Genomic DNA, 20884 nt, shown 5'->3' with positions numbered 1-20884 from the left:
TTCCTCTCATTAAAATTATGCATATTTAAGATGTTGTTTGTTTCATTAATCAACATGATTATATATATGGAAGATTAACTGCAGTCAATAATATAGAGAATGCACTGAAGAACAAGTTTTGTGTTTTAAGCATTTTTTTCTTTTCTAATATAAAGTGCCATTTGCAAACTATCTATCTACCACACAGTGTTAGACCATGTACACTACAGACCATGTACAGTTACAGACCACATAGTGTTAGACCATGTACACTACAGACCATGTACAGTTACAGACCACATAGTGTTAGACCATGTACACTACAGACCATGTACAGTTACAGACCACATAGTGTTAGACCATGTACACTACAGACCATGTACATTTACAGACCACATCAATCAATCAATCAATCAAAGTTTATTTGTATAGCGCTTTTAACAACTCAAGTTGTCGCAGCTTTACAGGGTTTACAAGATTAACAATACTATGGGTCCAGAACCCTAATGAGCAAGCCAAAGGCGACAGTGGCGAGGAAAAACTCCCTATGATGGTGGGGAATAGGAAGAAACCTCGGGAGAACCAAGACTCAAAAGGGAACCCATCCTCCATTGGGCGGCCCGTTAACACACAAATTACACAAGTCACACATAATTCACACAATCAGACTAGGTAAAAGGTAGAATTGAAAGTTCTGGGTTTTGATATTGTCACTGTAAATGTCTGTTGATGAATGCCAGGCTTTCATTCCGTGTCGGAGCAGTGATGCTGGTATTGTAGGCTCCGACTGCAGTGTTACTCCCCAGGTGAACCCCGGCATCAGCACATCCACCGGCAGCCAGACCATCCCCCAGGTGCCTGCAGGTGCTTGTAGTGTTAGACCATGTGCACTACAGACCATGTACAGTTACAGACCACATAGTGTTAGACCATGTACACTACAGACCATGTACAGTTACAGACCACATAGTGTTAGACCATGTACACTACAGACCATGTACACTTACAGACCACATAGTGTTAGACCATGTACACTACAGACCATGTACAGTTACAGACCACATAGTGTTAGACCATGTACACTACAGACCATGTACAGTTACAGACCACAGTGTTAGACCATGTACACTACAGACCATGTACAGTTACAGACCACATAGTGTTAGACCATGTACACTACAGACCATGTACAGTTACAGACCACATAGTGTTAGACCAGGTACACTACAGACCATGTACAGTTACAGACCACATAGTGTTAGACCATGTACACTACAGACTATGTACAGTTACAGATCAAATAGTGTTAGACCATGTACAGTTACAGTGGGCATGTGGTGTGTAAACACCACCAATGCTCTGCTAACTCGGTAAGTGTGGAGTTCCACACACCTCTGACATCATCAGCACACAGACTGCATCAGGATCTTCGTGGCCTGAGTCTCCATGTCCGAGTTGCTGCTCGCAAGCTTCTGATGGACGAGTGTGGTGGGTGAGTCTGGACTGGGCTCCTGCCAGGAGACCGTGAGCCGTGGCTGCGCTGTGCTGACTAAAGTTTGGATGAGGAGGTTGCCCTATGGCCCTCGGTTAAACAGAATGATTAATGCTTCAGGATGTGGTGACTTTTATTTTGAAAAATGTGGGCGGCGACATCGTGAATGAAAGCGGAAGTTCCTGCAGGAGTAAGTCGTGTAACCGATACACTGAGCAAGCGTGTAGACGTCAGGTGGCAGGTCAAGCAAACGCACTGAATTTACTGCACGTTTAATTCAGTCGGATCCGCGGAGTGTAAATATGCCTCTAGAATTCGAGCTGTGTCCCGGCAGGAAGATCGGAGGGACCCATCCTTGCTTCATCATCGCAGAGATTGGGCAGAACCACCAGGGAGACATCGAGATAGCCAAGAAAATGATCAGAATGGCCAAAGTAAGATCTTCTCCTTCCGTTTATTATCGCGCAAAAAAGATTTAAGTGTTGTTAACCAGCGAGGATCAGAAATAGTCCTTCTAACGGCAGCACCATGGTCTGGGTCAGAACTAGATCTCCTAACGCCAGTACCATGGTCTGGGTCAGAACTAGATCTCCTAACACCAGCACCATGGTCTGGGTCAGAACTAGATCTCCTAACGCCAGCACCATGGTCTGGGTCAGAACTAGTTCTTCTAACACCAGCACCATGGTCTGGGTCAGAACTAGATCTTCTAACACCAGCACCATGGTCTGGGTCAGAACTAGATCTTCTAACACCAGCACCATGGTCTGGGTCAGAACTAATTCTCCTAACACCAACACCATGGTCTGGGTCAGAACTAGTTCTTCTAATACCAGCACCATGGTCTGGGTCAGAACTAATTCTCCTAACACCAACACCATTGTCTGGGTCAGAACTAATTCTCCTAACACCAGCACCATGGTCTGGGTCAGAACTAATTCTCCTAACACCAGCACCATGGTCTGGGTCAGAACTAATTCTCCTAACACCAGCACCATGGTCCGGGTCAGAACTAGTTCTTCTAACACCAGCACCATGGTCCGGGTCAGAACTAGACCTTCTAACACCAGCACTATGGTCCGGGTCAGAACTAGACCTTCTAACACCAGCACCATGGTCCGGTTCAGAACTAGATCTTCTAACACCAGCACCATGGTCCGGGCTGCTTGAATAGAGACGGTCCAAAATAGTTATGGGCAGCTTATGTGCACACTGGTGGTAACTGAATAAATTACAGTATTCTGCAGAACTGATTTAATTTAGTCCGCTTTCCCCCTCTAATCAGTACTAGTTTTGATGAAGCATCCTCCTTCATGAAGGATGAGCAGTTCTGGTCCTGTAGTTAGTTTTCCTGCCCAGCGGTAGGTGACTCTGCTGCACCGTGTCGTCCTGCACGCAGCCGCCTCACGTTCACACCGCACCTACACGAACCGGTTTGGCCGGACCTCCACCACGTCTCCTTATTACACCAGAGCAGTAAGATAAGTTCATGGAGAGTAATGCTTTGACCACCCACTGATTCAATGATCAGTGATTCATATATATAATGTACTTATTTGGTCCTTATTTGGACCTCTGTCATCATGAAAACATTGAAAAAAATGCGTTTAGCTTGGGGCAGTGTAAACACGCCGAGTAAGACCGTCACCTCGGGCTACACCCTTGTGTTAGGCACTCTTTACTACACCCTTGTTTTAGGCACTCTTTACTACACCCTTGTGTTAGGCACTCTTTACTACACCCTTGTGTTAGGCACTCTTTACTACACCCTTGTGTTAGGCACTCTTCACTACACCCTTGTGTTAGGCACTCTTCATTACACCCTTGTGTTAGGCACTCTTTACTACACCCTTGTGTTAGGCACTCTTTACTACACCCTTGTGTTAGGCACTCTTCACTACACCCTTGTGTTAGGCACTCTTTACTACACCCTTGTGTTAGGCACTCTTTACTACACCCTTGTGTTAGGCACTCTTTACTACACCCTTGTGTTAGGCACTCTTTACTACACCCTTGTGTTAGGCACTCTTTACTACACCCTTGTGTTAGGCACTCTTCACTACACCCTTGTACAAGGCACAAGCCCAGGTGTGGAGTAGTTTGAGCAGAACCAACACGTTCTTCTTCATTTAATACTCTGGTCCTACAGTAAGCGTGTGAACGCTGGCAGCGTCTTAATCTGAACTGTGAGGCTGTGTGAACCGCTCTGTTTGACTCCGTCCTGTTGGGTTTGTAGGAATGCGGGGCGGACTGCGCTAAATTCCAGAAAAGCGAGCTCGAACACAAGTTTAACAAGCGCGCCCTGGAACGGCCGTACACGTCCCAACACTCGTGGGGAAAGACGTACGGCGAACACAAGCGCCACCTGGAGTTCAGCCACGAGCAGTACAAGCAGCTTCAGCGGTACGCGGAAGAAGTGGGCATCTTCTTCACCGCCTCGGGCATGGATGAGGTGAGGGACGCGTCTATAACCATGAACCCGGCTTACGTGAAAAGAAAAGCCTGAATTTCATCGGAACACATCATAAATCAGTGCTGAGATTTATATGGGCTGGGTCTTCACTAAATATTGATGGGAAGTGTGAGCAATCTACAGTATTCACTTATCTACATGTTCAGAAGGACCTTACTTGTACTGATTTCACAAAGAGAGATGACTGGATGGTTGCAGATGCCCTGGAAGACCAATAACTCTGGTTAACATCAACTATTTCTGGCTGTGTTTTTAAGATGGCTGTTGAATTCCTTCATGAACTCAACGTGCCCTTCTTCAAGGTCGGATCCGGTGACACTAATAACTTCCCATACCTGGAGAAAACAGCTAAGAAAGGTACACTGAGTGTGGAGCTGTACTGTTACATCACATGAGAGTGGAGCTGTATTGTTACATCACATGAGTGTGGAGCTGTATTGTTACATCACATGAGTGTGGAGCTGTATTGTTACATCACATGAGTGTGGAGCTGTATTGTTACATCACATGAGTGTGGAGCTGTATTGTTACATCACATGAGTGTGGAGCTGTATTGTTACATCACATGAGTGTGGAGCTGTATTGTTACATCACATGAGTGTGGAGCTGTATTGTTACATCACATGAGAGTGGAGCTGTATTGTTACATCACATGAGAGTGGAGCTGTATTGTTACATCACATGAGAGTGGAGCTGTATTGTTACATCACATGAGAGTGGAGCTGTATTGTTACATCACATGAGAGTGGAGCTGTATTGTTACATCACATGAGAGTGGAGCTGTATTGTTACATCACATGAGAGTGGAGCTGTATTGTTACATCACATGAGAGTGGAGCTGTATTGTTACATCACATGAGAGTGGAGCTGTATTGTTACATCACATTAGAGAGTGGAGCTGTACTGTTACACCACATTAGAGTGTGGAGCTGTACTGTTACATCACATGAGTGGCCTCTGCTTTTAAAGGCTTTGATAATTATAAAAAAAAAAACAAATAGTAGTATTGTGAATGAATTGAATCATTTTCTTGTAATTAGTCGTTGGTGTGTTAAATAAGTGGGATGCTGGCTGCTCAAGGGCGCCCCATGGTGGTATGTTAAATAAGAGGCGTGTTGGCTGCTCTAGGGCGCCCTATGGTGGTGTGTTAAGAGGTGTGTTGGCTGCTCTAGGGTGCCCCATGGTGGTGTGTTATATAAGAGGTGTGTTTGCTGCTCTAGGCCGCCCCATGGTGGTGTGTTATATAAGAGGTGTGTTGGCTGCTCTAGGGCGCCCCATGGTGGTGTGTTAAGAGGTGTGTTGGCTGCTCTAGGGTGCCCCATGGTGGTGTGTTATATAAGAGGTGTGTTTGCTGCTCTAGGGTGCCCCATGGTGGTGTGTTATATAAGAGGTGTGTTGGCTGCTCTAGGGCGCCCCATGGTGGTGTGTTATATAAGAGGTGTGTTTGCTGCTCTAGGGCGCCTCATGGTGGTGTGTTATATAAGAGGTGTGTTGGCTGCTCTAGGGTGCCCCATGGTGGTGTGTTATATAAGAGGTGTGTTTGCTGCTCTAGGGCGCCCCATGGTGGTGTGTTATATAAGAGGTGTGTTGGCTGCTCTAGGGTGCCCCATGGTGGTGTGTTATATAAGAGGTGTGTTTGCTGCTCTAGGGCGCCCCATGGTGGTGTGTTATATAAGAGGTGTGTTTGCTGCTCTAGGGCGCCCCATGGTGGTGTGTTATATAAGAGGTGTGTTTGCTGCTCTAGGGCGCCCCATGGTGGTGTGTTAAATAAGAGGTGTGTTGGCTGCACTAGGGTGCCCCATGGTGGTGTGTTATATAAGAGGCGTGTTTGCTGCTCTAGGGCGCCCCATGGTGGTGTGTTATATAAGAGGTGTGTTGGCTGCTCTAGTGCGCCCCATGGTGGTGTGTTATATAAGAGGTGTGTTTGCTGCTCTAGGGCGCCCCATGGTGGTGTGTTAAATAAGAGGTGTGTTGGCTGCTCTAGGGCGCCCCATGGTGGTGTGTTATATAAGAGGTGTGTTGGCTGCTCTAGTGCGCCCCATGGTGGTGTGTTATATAAGAGGTGTGTTTGCTGCTCTAGTGCGCCCCATGGTGGTGTGTTATATAAGAGGTGTGTTGGCTGCTCTAGGGTGCCCCATGGTGGTGTGTTATATAAGAGGTGTGTTTGCTGCTCTAGGGCGCCCCATGGTGGTGTGTTATATAAGAGGTGTGTTGGCTGCTCTAGGGTGCCCCATGGTGGTGTGTTATATAAGAGGTGTGTTTGCTGCTCTAGGGCGCCCCATGGTGGTGTGTTATATAAGAGGTGTGTTTGCTGCTCTAGGGCGCCCCATGGTGGTGTGTTATATAAGAGGTGTGTTTGCTGCTCTAGGGCGCCCCATGGTGGTGTGTTAAATAAGAGGTGTGTTGGCTGCACTAGGGTGCCCCATGGTGGTGTGTTATATAAGAGGCGTGTTTGCTGCTCTAGGGCGCCCCATGGTGGTGTGTTATATAAGAGGTGTGTTGGCTGCTCTAGTGCGCCCCATGGTGGTGTGTTATATAAGAGGTGTGTTTGCTGCTCTAGGGCGCCCCATGGTGGTGTGTTAAATAAGAGGTGTGTTGGCTGCTCTAGGGCGCCCCATGGTGGTGTGTTATATAAGAGGTGTGTTGGCTGCTCTAGTGCGCCCCATGGTGGTGTGTTATATAAGAGGTGTGTTTGCTGCTCTAGGGCGCCCCATGGTGGTGTGTTAAATAAGAGGTGTGTTGGCTGCTCTAGGGCGCCCCATGGTGGTCTCCAGTGGGATGCAGTCCATGGAGACGATGCGGCGGGTGTATCAGACTGTGAAGGAACACAATCAGAAGTTCTGCATTCTGCAGTGCACCAGTGCGTACCCACTGGAGCCAGAGGACGTCAACCTGCGAGTCATCAGCGTAAGGCGTGTGTGTGTGTGTGTGTGTGTGTGTGTGTGTGTTCCACATGCTCACTAATTGTAAAGTTGTCAAGTGTTCATGAAGCACAACGGTATTAGAGTTACTGTATATAATCTTGTTATAAAATTTTAGATGAAGTAATACAAAATATACATATTATTTAGATCCATTCATATATTATTATAATATATATATTATATTTATTATAATATATTATTATTATTATTGTGAGCTCCTGTATAGTTCTTGTAAGATTCCTCCAGAGGTTCTTGTATCACTTCTTTGTGATCCTATTCATATCTATAATTCCCAAAATTGTTCTAACTCATAGGAATATCAGAAGGAGTTTCCAGACATCCCGATTGGCTACTCGGGCCATGAGTCGGGCATCACCATCACGTTGGGGGCGGTGGCCCTGGGGGCCAAGGTGGTGGAGCGCCATGTGACGCTGGATAAAACCTGGAAAGGGAATGACCACGCGGCATCACTGGATCCCCATGAACTGACTGAACTGGTGCGCGCCATCCGCACACTGGAGCGGGCACTGGGGAGTGGGATTAAACACATGCTGCCCTGTGAGAAGCCCTGTCACGACAAGGTGAGTACACACACACACACACAAACACACACGCACATATACACACACACATATTTACACACACACATCTATACACACACATACATACACACACCACACATACACACATACATACACACACCACACGCACATATTTACACACACATACATACACACACCACACGCACATATTTACACACACATACACACACCACACACACACACATATACACACATACATACACACACCACACATATTTACACACACACATCTATACACACACACGCACATATACACACATACATACACACACCACACACATATTTACACACACACACACACACACACACATCTATACACACACACACACACACACACACACACATCTATACACACACACAAACATATATATACACATACACACACGCTTTCTTTGTCTCTCTCTCTCCCCATTTCTCTCTCTCTATCTCTCTCCTCTCTCTCTCTGTATCTCTCCAGCTGGGAAAGTCTGTGGTGGCTAAGGTGTCTATCCCGAAGGGCACCACTCTAACCCTGGACATGCTGAGCGTGAAGGTGGCCGAACCCAAAGGTGTGGCTCCGGAGGACATCTTCCAGCTGGTGGGGAAAAAGGCGACGTCGGACATCGGCGAGGATGAGAGCGTAACGGAGGACGTGGTGGAGGGCTACGGCAAGAAGACTCGAGTGTGACGGCGCTGAGCCAAGCGGCCCCTGTACAGCACGAGACCTGTGACCTGTGGCATGTCAGGACGCTTCCCGCCACGGTTCTGTAGCTGCGGCTCAGGAATACGCAAACAGAACGGCAGCGTGTGGAACAGGACGCACCGTGTGTTGTCAGAGCGACCGGCGGCTCGGGTCGTCCTGGGAGCTCCAATAAAGATCGATCTCCAGAACCATCACGTGTGTCATTACTCTGTTTAACGTGTCCTCTCCACACGAGGTGCAACGTCATGATCGCGTTGTTCTCTATAAAAGCGTAATGTGGGTGGAGGTGGTGCCCTATGAAGTCCTTTCACACTTCATCAGCACGGTGCCATGTTTCAGTCCAAGGACAACCTCCTCGTGCTCCGTGATCTGTTGCACTTTTACGATAGTGACGCCTTATATAATTCATTCATTTCCTCCTTTATTGGAGTTTTCGGGTCGTTTAGCTCCCTGAGACAGTGAGACACTGCAATAAAGGTTTGGTAGTCGTTATTGAGTTTTAAAGACTTTAGATTTAATAATTAAAAAATATTTTAATGCAAGGATTCTGGGCTATGAGGCAGGTTTTAATACTTTCATTACTTGTAAGATCCACATCCAGTCAGATGTAGACTGTGAAAATGACCAAAGCCTTTTGCTGACCACATTTGAACTGCCAGATCCTTTCAGACTCGATGAAAATGACAATAAATTACACACACAAGTTATACTATGATAATTAAAAACACTAACCTGTACCAACTCAAATAAGGGACACCCTCTTAATCTGTGTTAAATCGTGTTTAAAATAATGGCTCTCCAATGGAGAAAAGACCTCTAAGAATAACTTATTCTAGAAGACATTAAAAGTGATACAGTATGGGTTGTCATTCTACTGAACGTAATTATATACTGAATTGTGTAGCTAAAATATACGTTTTAACGTATTATTTTCAATTTTCTTTGGTTTTAGATTTGATGTTATGATTAAGTTGCGTAATAGTCCATCGGGAAATATTGATCATTATTTAATTAATGGCGCATTAACGAACCCCCGACACGATCTGTCTTCACTTGACGTGTTTGTCTTTCTGAAGGGAGACGCGCTCCTACGTGGCTCGAATACGCATGCGTGTACCGCAACGCCCCATCTGCCGCGCAAGAGATCACGGGACGCGCACGGACGCGGTTCAGTCATTTTATTGGTCCACTGTCAAGGTTGTCCTCCCGCGGTTGGATAACGCGGCTGTCAATCAGGAACGCACACGCTTCATTGGTCGCGCCGCCGTTTCCTTCACAGGCTGGTCTTTCTCCCCCCACAGTGCCCGTGGAGACGGCAGTGGGACGGACCCGTCATTTAAAGCCCCGGTTCTCTCTCTCCTCCCCGGTCAGCCGCTTTAGGATCGACCTCACACCGCCATGGACGACTTCGACATGCTCGGCGCGCCGCAGGGCCCCGCGGGGAACGGCATCGGGGCGGAGGAGGACCCCGCGGCGGCCTTCCTCGCGCAGCAGGAGAGCGAGATGGCGGGAATCGAGAGCGAGGAGGGCTTCAGCATCCTGGACGACGGCGCGTTTCCCGCCTCGCTGGGCGCGAGCCTAGCAACGGAGCAGCACGGCAACGGTCCGTGTAGCCGCAGCTAGCTAACTGTGAAACCTCACCGACCTCATACTTCACCTTTTATTTAGTCTCGGACACTTTATTAATGTTTCAGTTAACTAAAGTGTAGCTAACGGGTATATTTTACCTCATATTTTTATTTCAGTTAACTAAAGTGTAGCTAACGGGTATATTTTACCTCAGTTTTTATTTCAGTTAACTAAAGTGTAGCTAACGGGTATATTTTACCTCATATTTTTATTTCAGTTAACTTTTAGTTTAAATCGCGTGAACGTGCACCTAGCTAACGGGTATATTTTACCTCATATTTTTTATTTCAGGTAACTAAAGTGTAGCTAACGGGTATATTTTACCTCATAGTTTTATATTTGACGACGACATTGGGAGATGGGGTGAATATTAACGGATTAGCGCTAGCTGGCTGATTAGCCGGAGTAGCTAAGCTGTCGTCTCAAGCTGGTCGGTTGGTCTGAGGTAACGGACGTTGGTCGTTTCTCTCAACGTTTACGTGTTCGGTGCCGTTATAGACGGATAGATAACTAGGTTAAGTAGGTTCCGTTAGCTGGCTCGCAGGTCCGTGGGGCTGGGCGGCGTTACGTTGGCCGTGAAGGCCGAGTGACCGGCCGACTGTTTCGGTAACGCCGACGTTTCGTCCCGGTAGCGCAGCGGGACACGGTGACGTTATCCGCGCTGGACGGCGCCGGTTTACTGTTGGGACACCTGGGACAAATATCCCGCGACTAGAGACTTAAACGACAAATGACGGTGGTTTGGCTAGGTGCACGTTCACGCGATTTAAACGGCGCCTAAGAACTGAACCACCGACACCCATGACCGTGTACAGCGACCTTTGGACCCGGGCCTGCTGCAGCCAGCTGGCGGTTAACGTAACACGGCGAGCTGATGACCTTCGGGGCGCGTCTACACTCGCTGTAATTCGGAGACCGGACCGAATCACGAACCGAATCACCCTCGGTCCTCTTTACAACGGGCCCTGGCGTCTGGGACACTACCGTGAGGACCTGGTGTGATCAGGGCCACAAACGTGCTTCTCAATATCGAGATAGCGACTGAGATGCAGGTGAATTTGGGAGGTTATTTGACCAAAAACATGGAGGTGGTTCACCGTCACGACCCGATCACCGCCGAGCTGAGGACGCTGCCGTCCAGAGAGAGCTGGCGGACTGGTGTGTGTTTCACGCCACCTGTGTGTTATTCTTCGCTGCGATCGTCATGCGTCGACTCGGGCTGAGTCTTCTGCATTAATGATGAGGGGATGTTATTTCATTAGAGGGACTGGAGCCCGCGGCCGCACCAGCTATGTTTGGAGGACACTGGTATTTTGTATTGCCTCTATGTAGCTGTTGTAGGACCGCTGTCGTCGTGGTTGTTTGTGAGAAAGTGGCTGAGTGTGTACTTCTTTGTGTTTCATTTCCGCCTGCAAAGGAAGAAGGGACTAACGAGTCAGCAAAAGTGTTTTATCCTAACGAGCTTTGCCCAACGCTTCATTCTGGAAAATGGGTTGTTTAGAGCAGCAATGTGGGCCTGGCTTATACAATTGGAAATGGTCCTAAGTTTAGTGCAGACTAATCAAAATTTGCATCGGTGACCCCCTCTAAGCATCAGACACTGTGTGTGTGTGTGTGTGTGTGTGTGTGTGTGTGAGAGAGAGAGAGAGAGAGAGTGCATCGCACATTGTCATGGGTGTGTTGGTTACAGTGGCAGAATGGATGCGTTAATAACATTGTGATATGTATGAGCACGTATTTCTCCAAGATGCTCTTCAGCAGGTGAAACACAACTGCTCTTGGGCAGTGGTGACATGCGGGTGGAATCAGTAACAACAAAGCTGGATTGAACTGACCCATCTGGCAGCGAAAGCTGGCTTTCAGCACCCTCTACTGGTGTGTTTTACTGCTGTTGCCAGGCCTGGGGTCTCACGTGACTTCTGTCTTTCTCTGTCCACAGACGGGACCATAAACGGAGAGCTGCACGAGGTAATGGTCCGATATTACAGTTACTGGCTTCGCTGACGTTATTTATATCAGAGCCTCAATTAAAGCCAAAGTATAGTCTGAGATTAATGTTTGTGGGATGTGTGGTGTTGCATTAATCAGGGTTCGTACGGTCATGAAAAACCTGGAAAAGTTATGGAATTTGAAAATAGCAATTTCCAGGCCTGGATAAGTTTTGGAAAAAATAAAAATACTCAAATGTTTTGGAAAAGTCATGGAAATTTGCTTGACACAATAAATGTTTGTCGTTCTGATAACCGGAAGAAATATATATATATAGCCTTTTTTTTCATTGTGTGGACCGCTAACGTAACTTCACACGTTAGTTCGCTGCGTTAGCGACGGACTCCAAACGGAGCTGTAGATTGTACTTTGACATGTAAATCAGCGTAATGCTGGTAAATGCCGATTCAACAATGGCTGCTTCAGTTGGACAAATACAAGCTGTGGTTTGAGAAAGACAAGGACACGTGCAAAATGTGCGGTTAACCAATCGGTTAACGATGGGGTTAGAGACTGAAAAGTCTGTCGTAAAGCAGTTTTTGTCGTTAAGCGTGACCCTAGATTTAGATACGCTTTAATCATAAATACAGTATAGAAAAAAACTGCGTGCGTACAACGCGAGAGAGCGATCGCGTTGTCGAGATGGGCTATGGTGGAGGCTGCGCTGCTTCAGCTTATACACTATACTCCACTACACTACACTCCACTGTGCTGCCACTGCACCTTCGCGCACCGCGCAAAATTACGAAAAGTCGGTCGTAACTCCAGTCCGTCGTTAACCAGACCCGTCGGTAAGCGGGGACTCACTTTTAGCCCGGATACGGCTTATAGCTACAACATTTTCCATTTAAAAAACATTGTAGGTGCGACGTATATTGATATTGAAAATACGGTAAATGTTTATTTTTTCAATTAAACCACGTGGCTTTTCATTAATTTATGATATACTGTGGAATTTTGGCCTGGATTTTTTCTTATTTTTCATGTCTACACATATGTTTAGAGAATGTATAGTCATTGAAATTTGCCTGAAAGTCATGGAAAAGTCATGGAAATTAATTGTCAAAAAAGTGTATGAACCCTGATTAATGGAAGTGAGTGGGTCTTGTTCTGTGTGGTCGTGTGTGTGTGTGGCTGATGTAAAAGCTTGCACCTGGAGTGTGTCTGTCTGTCTGTCTGTCTGTCTGTCTGTCTGTCTGTCTCACTGGTGTGTAAGCTTGCACCTGGAGGGAGGGAGGGAGAGAGAGTGTGTGTTCGTGCGAGCGAGCGTGAGTGTGTGTAAGCTTGCACCTGGAGTTTGTTCCTTCAAATGGTTGTATTACCATTTGAAGAATCTCATTCAGGTCTGGTGTTTCTGGTGTGCTGTGTAATCGTGTCCTTCATCCACTAGTCTTCACTCTGAGCATCTGGGATATATCTGGTCCCAGCACACCTTGAATTTGCAGGTGGGGGTGGGGTATTTGCCTTGCAGGATGAATGTAACCCATTTGCTCATGCAGCATGCTGTTGACCCAACTGTGGTGTGTGTGTGTGTGTGTGCGCGCGCGTGTGTGTGTAGAGTAATGGCCCCTCTGATGCGTATGCTGCTATCTCCAGTGCTGACCGTCTGCAGGCGGAGCCAGAGAGCCTGCGCAAGTGGAGAGAGGAGCAACGCGATAGGCTGGAGGCACTGGGTAAAGGGGCGGGGTCTATGGGTCATTGGGTAAAGGGGCGGAGTCACTGGGTGGAAAGGGGACAGACTATCTACCACAGAGACTGGAAGAGGGAGGGATGGACTAACCCAGGGGTGCCCAATACGTCAATCGCGATCTACTGGTCGATCACAAAGGAAGTGTAGGTAACTCACATGACATTTAAAAAGTAGGGGATTAATGACAGGCTATCATCCATCTTCACTGACAGTTGTATTTTGATTGACATACAGGGTAGCCAATCTAACGTTTGAACTTTTGACAACCTGTGCATGCGTGTTCTACCGTGCTAACTAGTTCAGTTACTTTGCTGCATAGCTATTTAAACTAAATACAACAAAGGGTATAAAAATGAGTGCCGTAGCTGGTCTGAGTAAGAAGCCTAAAACCAAACACTTCATACAGAATGGGAGGAGGATTTGTTTCTCTGTCTTATTCACTATATTTCACTGTCATATTCACTATATTTCACTATGTCGTATTCTAAGTGCGTTTGCCTCATCTGTCAGTGTGCCATTGCTATTCCAAACAAGGGAAATGTGGAGCCACGTTTTCGGAGTGTTCATAAAAACTATGACATTGACTTTCCTCCAAAAAGTGAGCTGAGAAAGGTCAAAGAACTAAAATCCCAGTTGACCGAACAGCAGTCGTTTTTCTCACATCTGATCACAAAAGCGAAGGAAGCATCATTTCGGGTGAGTCACTTAATTGTTAAACACAAGAAGTCCTTACAAGACGGAGAGATGATAAAAGAGGCATTTGTTGAAGCCGCTGATTCCTTGTTTCGAGACTTTAAAAACAAATCTGAAATATTATCTTCAGTCAAAGCTGTCCAGGTATTGAGGAATACAGTCACACGGCGCTCTGAAACCACGACCGAGGATTTGACCCAGCAATTTTGGAAGGATATTGCGGAGTGTTTCTCGCTACAATTAGACGTCAACTGATGCAAGACACAATAAAAAAAAAACTTTTTCCTTTTCCCCCTTTAGGATAAAGTATACACAATATTAAATAGTAATAATAACTTAAATAATGCTAATAATAAATTTGTTTAGCATTTTTATTGTAGGTAGATTATTTTGACATTGTCATCTTATAAGTTGCTCGCAAGCTGAAAAGGTGTGGGCACCCCTGGACTAACCAGTCTTTATGGGCTTGGTGGTTTGGGCTTTGAGTTTGAGGAGCAGATCAAGAGGTGGTTGATGTTAGAGTTTGATTGTAACTGGACACGAGCTGATCACAGCTGGTGTGGGGACCGTGACCTGGGCCAGTGCTCTCATATGTGAGTGGGGTGTTTGTGGAGCTGATGGAGGCGTTGTGTGACCGTGACCTTTCACAGACGCCAACTCACGCCAGCAGGAGTGTGAGTGGAAGGAGAAGGCTCGGGTGGAGCTGGAGGAGTGGCACACACGACTGGACGAGCAGCTGGCCAAGACTAAAGTTAGCAACAGGTACGCCATCACAGCCGCCCAGTGCCCACACCAAAGCGCCGCCCAGCGCCCACGTGCCTGGCCCAGCGCCTACATGCCCCGCCCAGCACCCACACCAAAGCACCGCCCATCGCCCATGCGCCCCGCCCAGTACCCACACGCACTAATGCAGGACGCCCCGTCCAGTGCCCACACGCATTAATGCAGGACTCACCGTCCAGCATGTAGATCTTTGTGTGCTTTGGTCTTTCTCCCACTAATCGTGTGTGTGTGTGTGTGTGTGTGTGTGTGTGTGTACTGGTCTTGTTGGGTCTTAAATTACACACTGCTCTTCTTATCCAAACTTACTGCACCTGTTTTCTTGTCTGAGTGTGACTGTTTCTTGTTGGTGAGACTGGGTACGTGTCTGTGTCTGTTTGATTATATAATATCAGTACGAGTGTGACTTGAGATTTTTGTGTGGGTGTGTTTTTGTTTGTTTTGTGTGTGTGTCCTGTCTTCACTGTATGAGATGTCTTCTTCTCTTTTCACTGCCTTCTCTTCTCTCTCCTGATTGGCTGCTCTCCTGGGATCTCCAGGGTTTTGGATGAAGATTTCTACAAACAGCCCTTCTCTCACCTGATTGGTTATGTGTATGTTGCTCCACTAACATGCGTTCTTTTCTCATGCACCTCTCCTTAACACTCCACCCTCTCCACCTGCTCCTCCACCCGTCACACCCAGAGATGCTGGTCCTGTGGTCCCGGGTGATGGCTCAGAGCCCCGCCCACTATTGCATGCTTTTGGACTTCAGTGTTTCCTGGTCTGGGTGTGTGTGTGTGTGTGTGTGTGTGTTAGGGCTGTGTCGATAACCGCATTACTGCAACACCGCGGTTATGTAGTGCCTACCGCGGTGTTGAGCTCATTACCGCCGTTTATTTATTTATCTATAAAAGGAATCGTTTCCATTGCGAAAAAACATGGAAAAACATTTCCATTGCTATCGCTGTGTACACGAGAGGAACAGTCCATTAAATAAATTGGGGATGGGTTTGCGCTGGATTTTTGTGTGCGATTACCGTGTTTTCCGGAGTATAAGCCACTACTTTTTCACCCCACGATTTGAACCATGCGGTTTATAATGGGCTGCAGCTTTTCTGTAGATGTTTCTTCACCCGTCAGGGGCGGAGCAGAAAGTGAATCAGGTGGTAGGACAAAGTTATAAATCAAAGAAGAAAGTGCTCATTTTCATTTAGCACATGCAACAGCAGGCACAACGGAGAAATTTAGTCAAGCCATCATGTGTTGTGCCGAATTCCGACTCCCCTCGTTTGTACACGCATAGATGCTACAGATTATATTCGGGAGTTACAGTGATTATAACTTAGTACATTGAGCACTCTGGTTTTGTCCTAACTAGATATTTAGACATAATACTGCGAAGTCATGGTCAGAGGTGAACTTAGTCAATAAATGTGTATTTTATAGTCAATGTGTATTTTATTAAAAATAATTAACACCCTTGAACCAGTGTGGATTGGACATGGATAATGCCGTTTGATGTGAAGGATAATTAAAGTCTAGCTCTTATTTATGCATAGAAACATAAATCGACAATATTATCTGTATCGTCTTTATGTGCGGATTAACTGGCAAGTCGGAATTTCGACATAACACTGTCGCACATGAAATGCTACAGGCACCGTTCAGAAACTGATCAGTTCAGGTAAATGTATTCAGTTCAGTAGATGTATGTGGCTTTTAGCCCGGTGCGGACACTGAACTCGCGATGTATTTGCAGGAGGAAGCCCTCGATTCGCATTCGGACCCACTTGCCCGGTGGGGGAAAAATCTAATTCGATTCCCTCTTCTGTCAAACATTGCCAGAAAATATATGACCGTTTGCGCGACGAGCACTCCATCGGGGCGTGTATTCAGCACGGCAGGCAACATTGCCACCTCGTTTAGATCGTCCTTTAAACCGGACAAAGTGAACATGTTGGTTTGTCTTGCAAGGAACATGAAGACAGAAAAATAAGATATTTATAATTAACGTTATTCACGTCATTATTAACAAGATTATGGCCATAATTTTGCGTTAAGTATTTACGATGAATTAAGTTATTAATTTAAAAGTGCATGTTTTTATTTATGAACTATAGTTTTTTTTATTTTATTTTTTTGGGGGGGGGGGTTATTAAGCGCTTCACCGCAGTGAAACGTTGCTCTTTCACAGCGGTAAGAAAAAATCCATACCGTCACAGCCCGTGCGTGTGCGTGTTCTCATTAACATTGTGTTGTGGGTTTGAATATGGAAGGTGGTTGTTTGCCCAGATGCCATCAGTCGTACTGCTCTGTTGTGCCTTCATCATTTGAGACCTTAATTATTTCACATGTCTTCACTTGAATTACGGTCCTATAGTGTAGTGTGTACCTTCTTTTTGGTGTTGAGTGTGTGTTGTGCTGTTCAGATGGTCTAGGGTTATTTTAGCAGCAGCTGCGTGTCTGGCAAATGTTCGATCCCAAATGTCAAACGTGTTTAGTCAAATAATATTTGAATTCATTTACTGAGCTGTCATCTTAAGTCAAACAAGTACCTGTCAGTACTGTGGGCTTAGCGTCATAGGAGAGCTGTCAGTACTGTGGGCTTAACGTCATAGGAGAGCTGTCAGTACTGTGGGCTTAACGTCATAGGAGAGCTGTCAGTACAGGGTTTCCTGTGATTTGAGCCTGAGGTGATTTGGCTTTTTCTCAGGCATACTTGTGGTTGACAGTTTGCTGGACACCTTTGCTTTCTTTGCTGCTGGTGGGTTTGTGTGGTTGTAGACTTGATGTGGTGCAGGTTCAGTGTGGTTAGTTCTGGTCGTGTTGGGTTGTAGCGTGTGTTTGAGCAGGATGTGTACAGCTTTAGTTGTGTGTAGCTGCAGGCGTAGCTGTGTGTTCCTCACTGTAGCCAGGTGTCCGTGGCATCCACCCAGACTCCCGGGCCCAGGAGCAGCTCTGCAGGACCAGAATGTCTCTGCCTTCACACACACGCACTCCCTGGGGGGGGGTTAAGACACGATTGTGTCGAGGTTCAGAGTCACCAGCTCATGATTTGACCAAATAATAAACACTGTCTTGGTAAACATGCAGCAATAAAAATAAAAAATTCAAAATCCTAAAGCCTGTAGGTGAAGTCAGGAGAATGTGCTCTCGGAACCAGAACAGAACCTGGGCACTGTGGGATCTAGAGAACAGAACCCGGGCAGGTCTGGTCTCCAGCAGAGGTTCCTGGTGTGGTGGGGGGCTGGGGCAGAGGCCCGGCCCAGCGGGGCCGCTCCTACCCGGGCCGCTCTTGTGGTTGTTGTGTTCTTGTGGGACGCATGCTTGCTTCCATCATATGCATTACGCCTCACGTTTCTTCTCCTTTTCTATATTTATATCTGACCTCTGACCTGTGCTCTCTCCTTCTCTCCTTCCTCTGTGCACCTTTAAGCACTCATATTAACCATCCTTGCTACCGCCTAGACCAGTTAAGTAAAAAAACAGAAAAAATCAATAATAATAATAATGAGCATTTTCTTGGGGGGTGGGGTGTTTTTGCAGACGAATGCAAATGACACGTGCTGTTTCTGTCCTCATTACGGGTCTGACCGCCGTTAACGTCAGACTGGGTTGTGCTGATCTTTGGGTTATGGGGGTGGAGGTGATGAAGGTCATTAGTAACGTAATAATGTTTCAGAATGTTTCTAGTCTTGTTCTTCCTCACTTTTTTAAGTGCCATACATGTCGCACCAGATGTAGCTGGAGGGTTTTTAGCCTTCAGACAGCCCTTATCCCAAACACGCACACGTATAATAATACTACCAATTAAGTGCTGAGTGCTTTCACCCATTTGAAGCTACAGTAATTGAAACGTTATCAAATGAGGTCTCAGGTGGGCCAGAGTAATGGAAAAATAGCGCCTTAATACTCAAAATATCTATAAGAATATCGCCCTAATACTCAAAATATCTAGATGGGGGGGTGTGTTTGGTTGGTTTGTTTTTGTGTGGGTGGGTGGCTTTATGCTGCCATGTACAGGAGTTAAGTGGTGTGTGTGTGTGTGTGTGAGACGCTGACTGTGTTGTGTGTCCTGCAGGGCGGCGGAGGAGGCCATGGCGTCTGAGCTGGATGAGAACAACCCAGGGACGGAGTGGGAGCGCGTGGCGCGTCTCTGTGACTTCAACCCCAAGTCCTCCAAACAGGCCAAGGACGTGTCCCGCATGCGCTCTGTCCTCATCTCGCTCAAACAGGCCCCGCTGGTGCGCTAGGCCCCGCCCACTCCACACACCCTCAGTGCTGGTGCGCTAGCCCCGCCCCCCACAGAACCACAACCCCCAGCAGCCTGCAGGCCCCACTCACCCCACACAGAACCACAACTCCCGCAGGCACCGCCCACCCCACACACACACACACACACACACACACACACACACACCCCACAGAACCACAACTCCCAGCAACCTGCAGGCCTCGCTCACCCTACACCCCCCCCCCCCCCCCCCCCCAACAGAACCACCGCTCCCAGCAGCCCACAGGCCTCGCCGCGTCATAGTCACTCGCTGACGACGGCGAATCCTTCTGGCTGTGTTTCTGAAGGATTTGAGACCTGTTTTCATACATAAATAATCTAAATTATATCCTTATATTATGATATAGAGATATCTGTATATGTTTATACATATATATTCCACCTATAAATATATACACATATAATGAAGCTTTTCAGATTTGGTTTTATTTTGAGTTTTTTGCTGTTTTCCGGACCAAACTCCATAAGTGTGGTGATCCTCTGCTCAGTTAGAGAGCGCATGGTGTTGTGACTTTATCAATCTATGCATTTCCTCCAGGAATAAAGTACAAAATGTGCTGTGTATGTCGTATACAGACTGTAGGAGTATTTGCGTGTGCGTGCGTGTTTGTGTGTGTCTGTGTGCGTTATGAAGACTGACCCCTTGTGCACCTCCCAGTGAGGCGTGGGAACCACAGGTTGATCATGAACGTGTTCAACTGTAAACTGATTGTTGTATCTGTTCTCTAAAGTCGATTCTGTGATGAGTAAACACGGTTGAATCGTCTGTTTGGTCTGTCTTCTCTTTCATCATGCACATTCTCATTCAGATTCTGGTTGTGTCCAGCAGTTCCTGACTTTGGATAGATGTCCATTTTGTGTCCATCAGTCGCGTTAATCTGAAGCTGGACTCAGATCAGTGCAGGTGGTCTGCTAGTCCACTAGAGGGCAGTGTTTCGGAATCCCCTCCCCTGAAATTTTAAATTATATATTTTTTATATTTTCAGGCATGAAAATCAGTTACCTTTTGGCGAAATTCGCCGTTTTGAAGTTGAAAAGGGTGACCTATGCGAATCGTTTAGATCCGAGGAGGTTTTTTTTTTTTTGTGGGGGGGTTTACATCTATAAATATATTTTAATTATCATATTGACTTAATAAGCAAACAGAGCACTTCCGAAATCGGCTATTTCAATGGCACAGTTGGCCATCCAATATTGGCCACCCAATATCAGAAACAGGTAGATTTGTCCCACCCAAAAATTAAACCACACAAACAGCGGAAACGGTTTAAAACGTTTATTCTAAAAGCGTGATTTGGCAGTGTTCGCAATTCACGTGCTGTGTTTGTTGTTAGCTTGGCTTTGATTTGATAGCAAATGAGCCCCCCAATGTCAAACCCGCTCCTATGCCCTTGCGTAATGGTAATCGCCGTATTCCCATGCCGTCACCTCTCATAACCCCCCCCACCAGTCTTCTCACCTTTTTAACCCCTGACCCATTTTCATGCCTGTATTTTAGTGTGAAATTCTCAGTACCTCAACGCGTCCATTGCTGAATCTCTGCTCTTCAACTATACAATTTTTATATTTAAAATGAATAAATAATAAAAAAACTTAAATCTATCTCAAAGTAAATTGTTAGTCAATAAAAATGTATTACTTGGAATTCATTGGTAAAAGAAAAGAAAATATTTAG

The 20884-nt window shown here is 46.4% G+C and overlaps 3 protein-coding genes across 7 annotated transcripts in view; all 3 read left to right on the top strand.

The window, feature by feature from the left end:
* The window catches only part of gne (glucosamine (UDP-N-acetyl)-2-epimerase/N-acetylmannosamine kinase), a 31297-nt gene extending 31274 nt beyond the window's left edge, over positions 1 to 23 (top strand). For all 3 annotated transcript variants that reach the window (XM_077013206.1, XM_077013198.1, XM_077013190.1), the window contains exon 12: positions 1 to 23. This exon is cut by the window's left edge and continues 1664 nt beyond it. The gene's annotated coding sequence lies outside the window, so the exon portion shown is untranslated.
* Positions 24 to 1647: 1624 nt separating this feature from the next.
* nansa (N-acetylneuraminic acid synthase a) lies at positions 1648 to 8343 on the top strand. Its single transcript, XM_077013148.1, has 6 exons — positions 1648 to 1905; positions 3708 to 3923; positions 4202 to 4301; positions 6697 to 6851; positions 7183 to 7449; positions 7928 to 8343. The coding sequence occupies exons 1-6, from the start codon at positions 1774 to 1776 to the stop codon at positions 8135 to 8137; spliced, it is 1080 nt and encodes a 359-aa protein (XP_076869263.1). The 5' UTR covers positions 1648 to 1773; the 3' UTR covers positions 8138 to 8343.
* A 1082-nt stretch (positions 8344 to 9425) lies between these two features.
* Positions 9426 to 19975, top strand: clta (clathrin, light chain A). Of its 3 annotated transcripts, XM_077013160.1 has the most exons (7): positions 9426 to 9755; positions 11721 to 11749; positions 13329 to 13443; positions 14804 to 14915; positions 15473 to 15526; positions 18352 to 18387; positions 18997 to 19975. In XM_077013160.1, the coding sequence occupies exons 1-7, from the start codon at positions 9551 to 9553 to the stop codon at positions 19166 to 19168; spliced, it is 723 nt and encodes a 240-aa protein (XP_076869275.1). In that variant the 5' UTR covers positions 9426 to 9550; the 3' UTR covers positions 19169 to 19975. The 3 variants fall into 3 exon arrangements, with proteins under 3 accessions (XP_076869275.1, XP_076869283.1, XP_076869292.1); XM_077013168.1 differs by lacking the exon at positions 18352 to 18387; XM_077013177.1 differs by lacking the exons at positions 15473 to 15526; positions 18352 to 18387 and having other exon boundaries at positions 9430 to 9755.
* The last annotated feature ends 909 nt before the right edge of the window (positions 19976 to 20884 follow it).

The sequence above is a fragment of the Brachyhypopomus gauderio genome, chromosome 1, assembly GCF_052324685.1.
Source record: "Brachyhypopomus gauderio isolate BG-103 chromosome 1, BGAUD_0.2, whole genome shotgun sequence".
NCBI lineage: Eukaryota > Metazoa > Chordata > Actinopteri > Gymnotiformes > Hypopomidae > Brachyhypopomus > Brachyhypopomus gauderio.
Note: the sequence above shows the minus strand (reverse complement) of the source record. Positions and strands in the feature narration are given on the sequence as shown.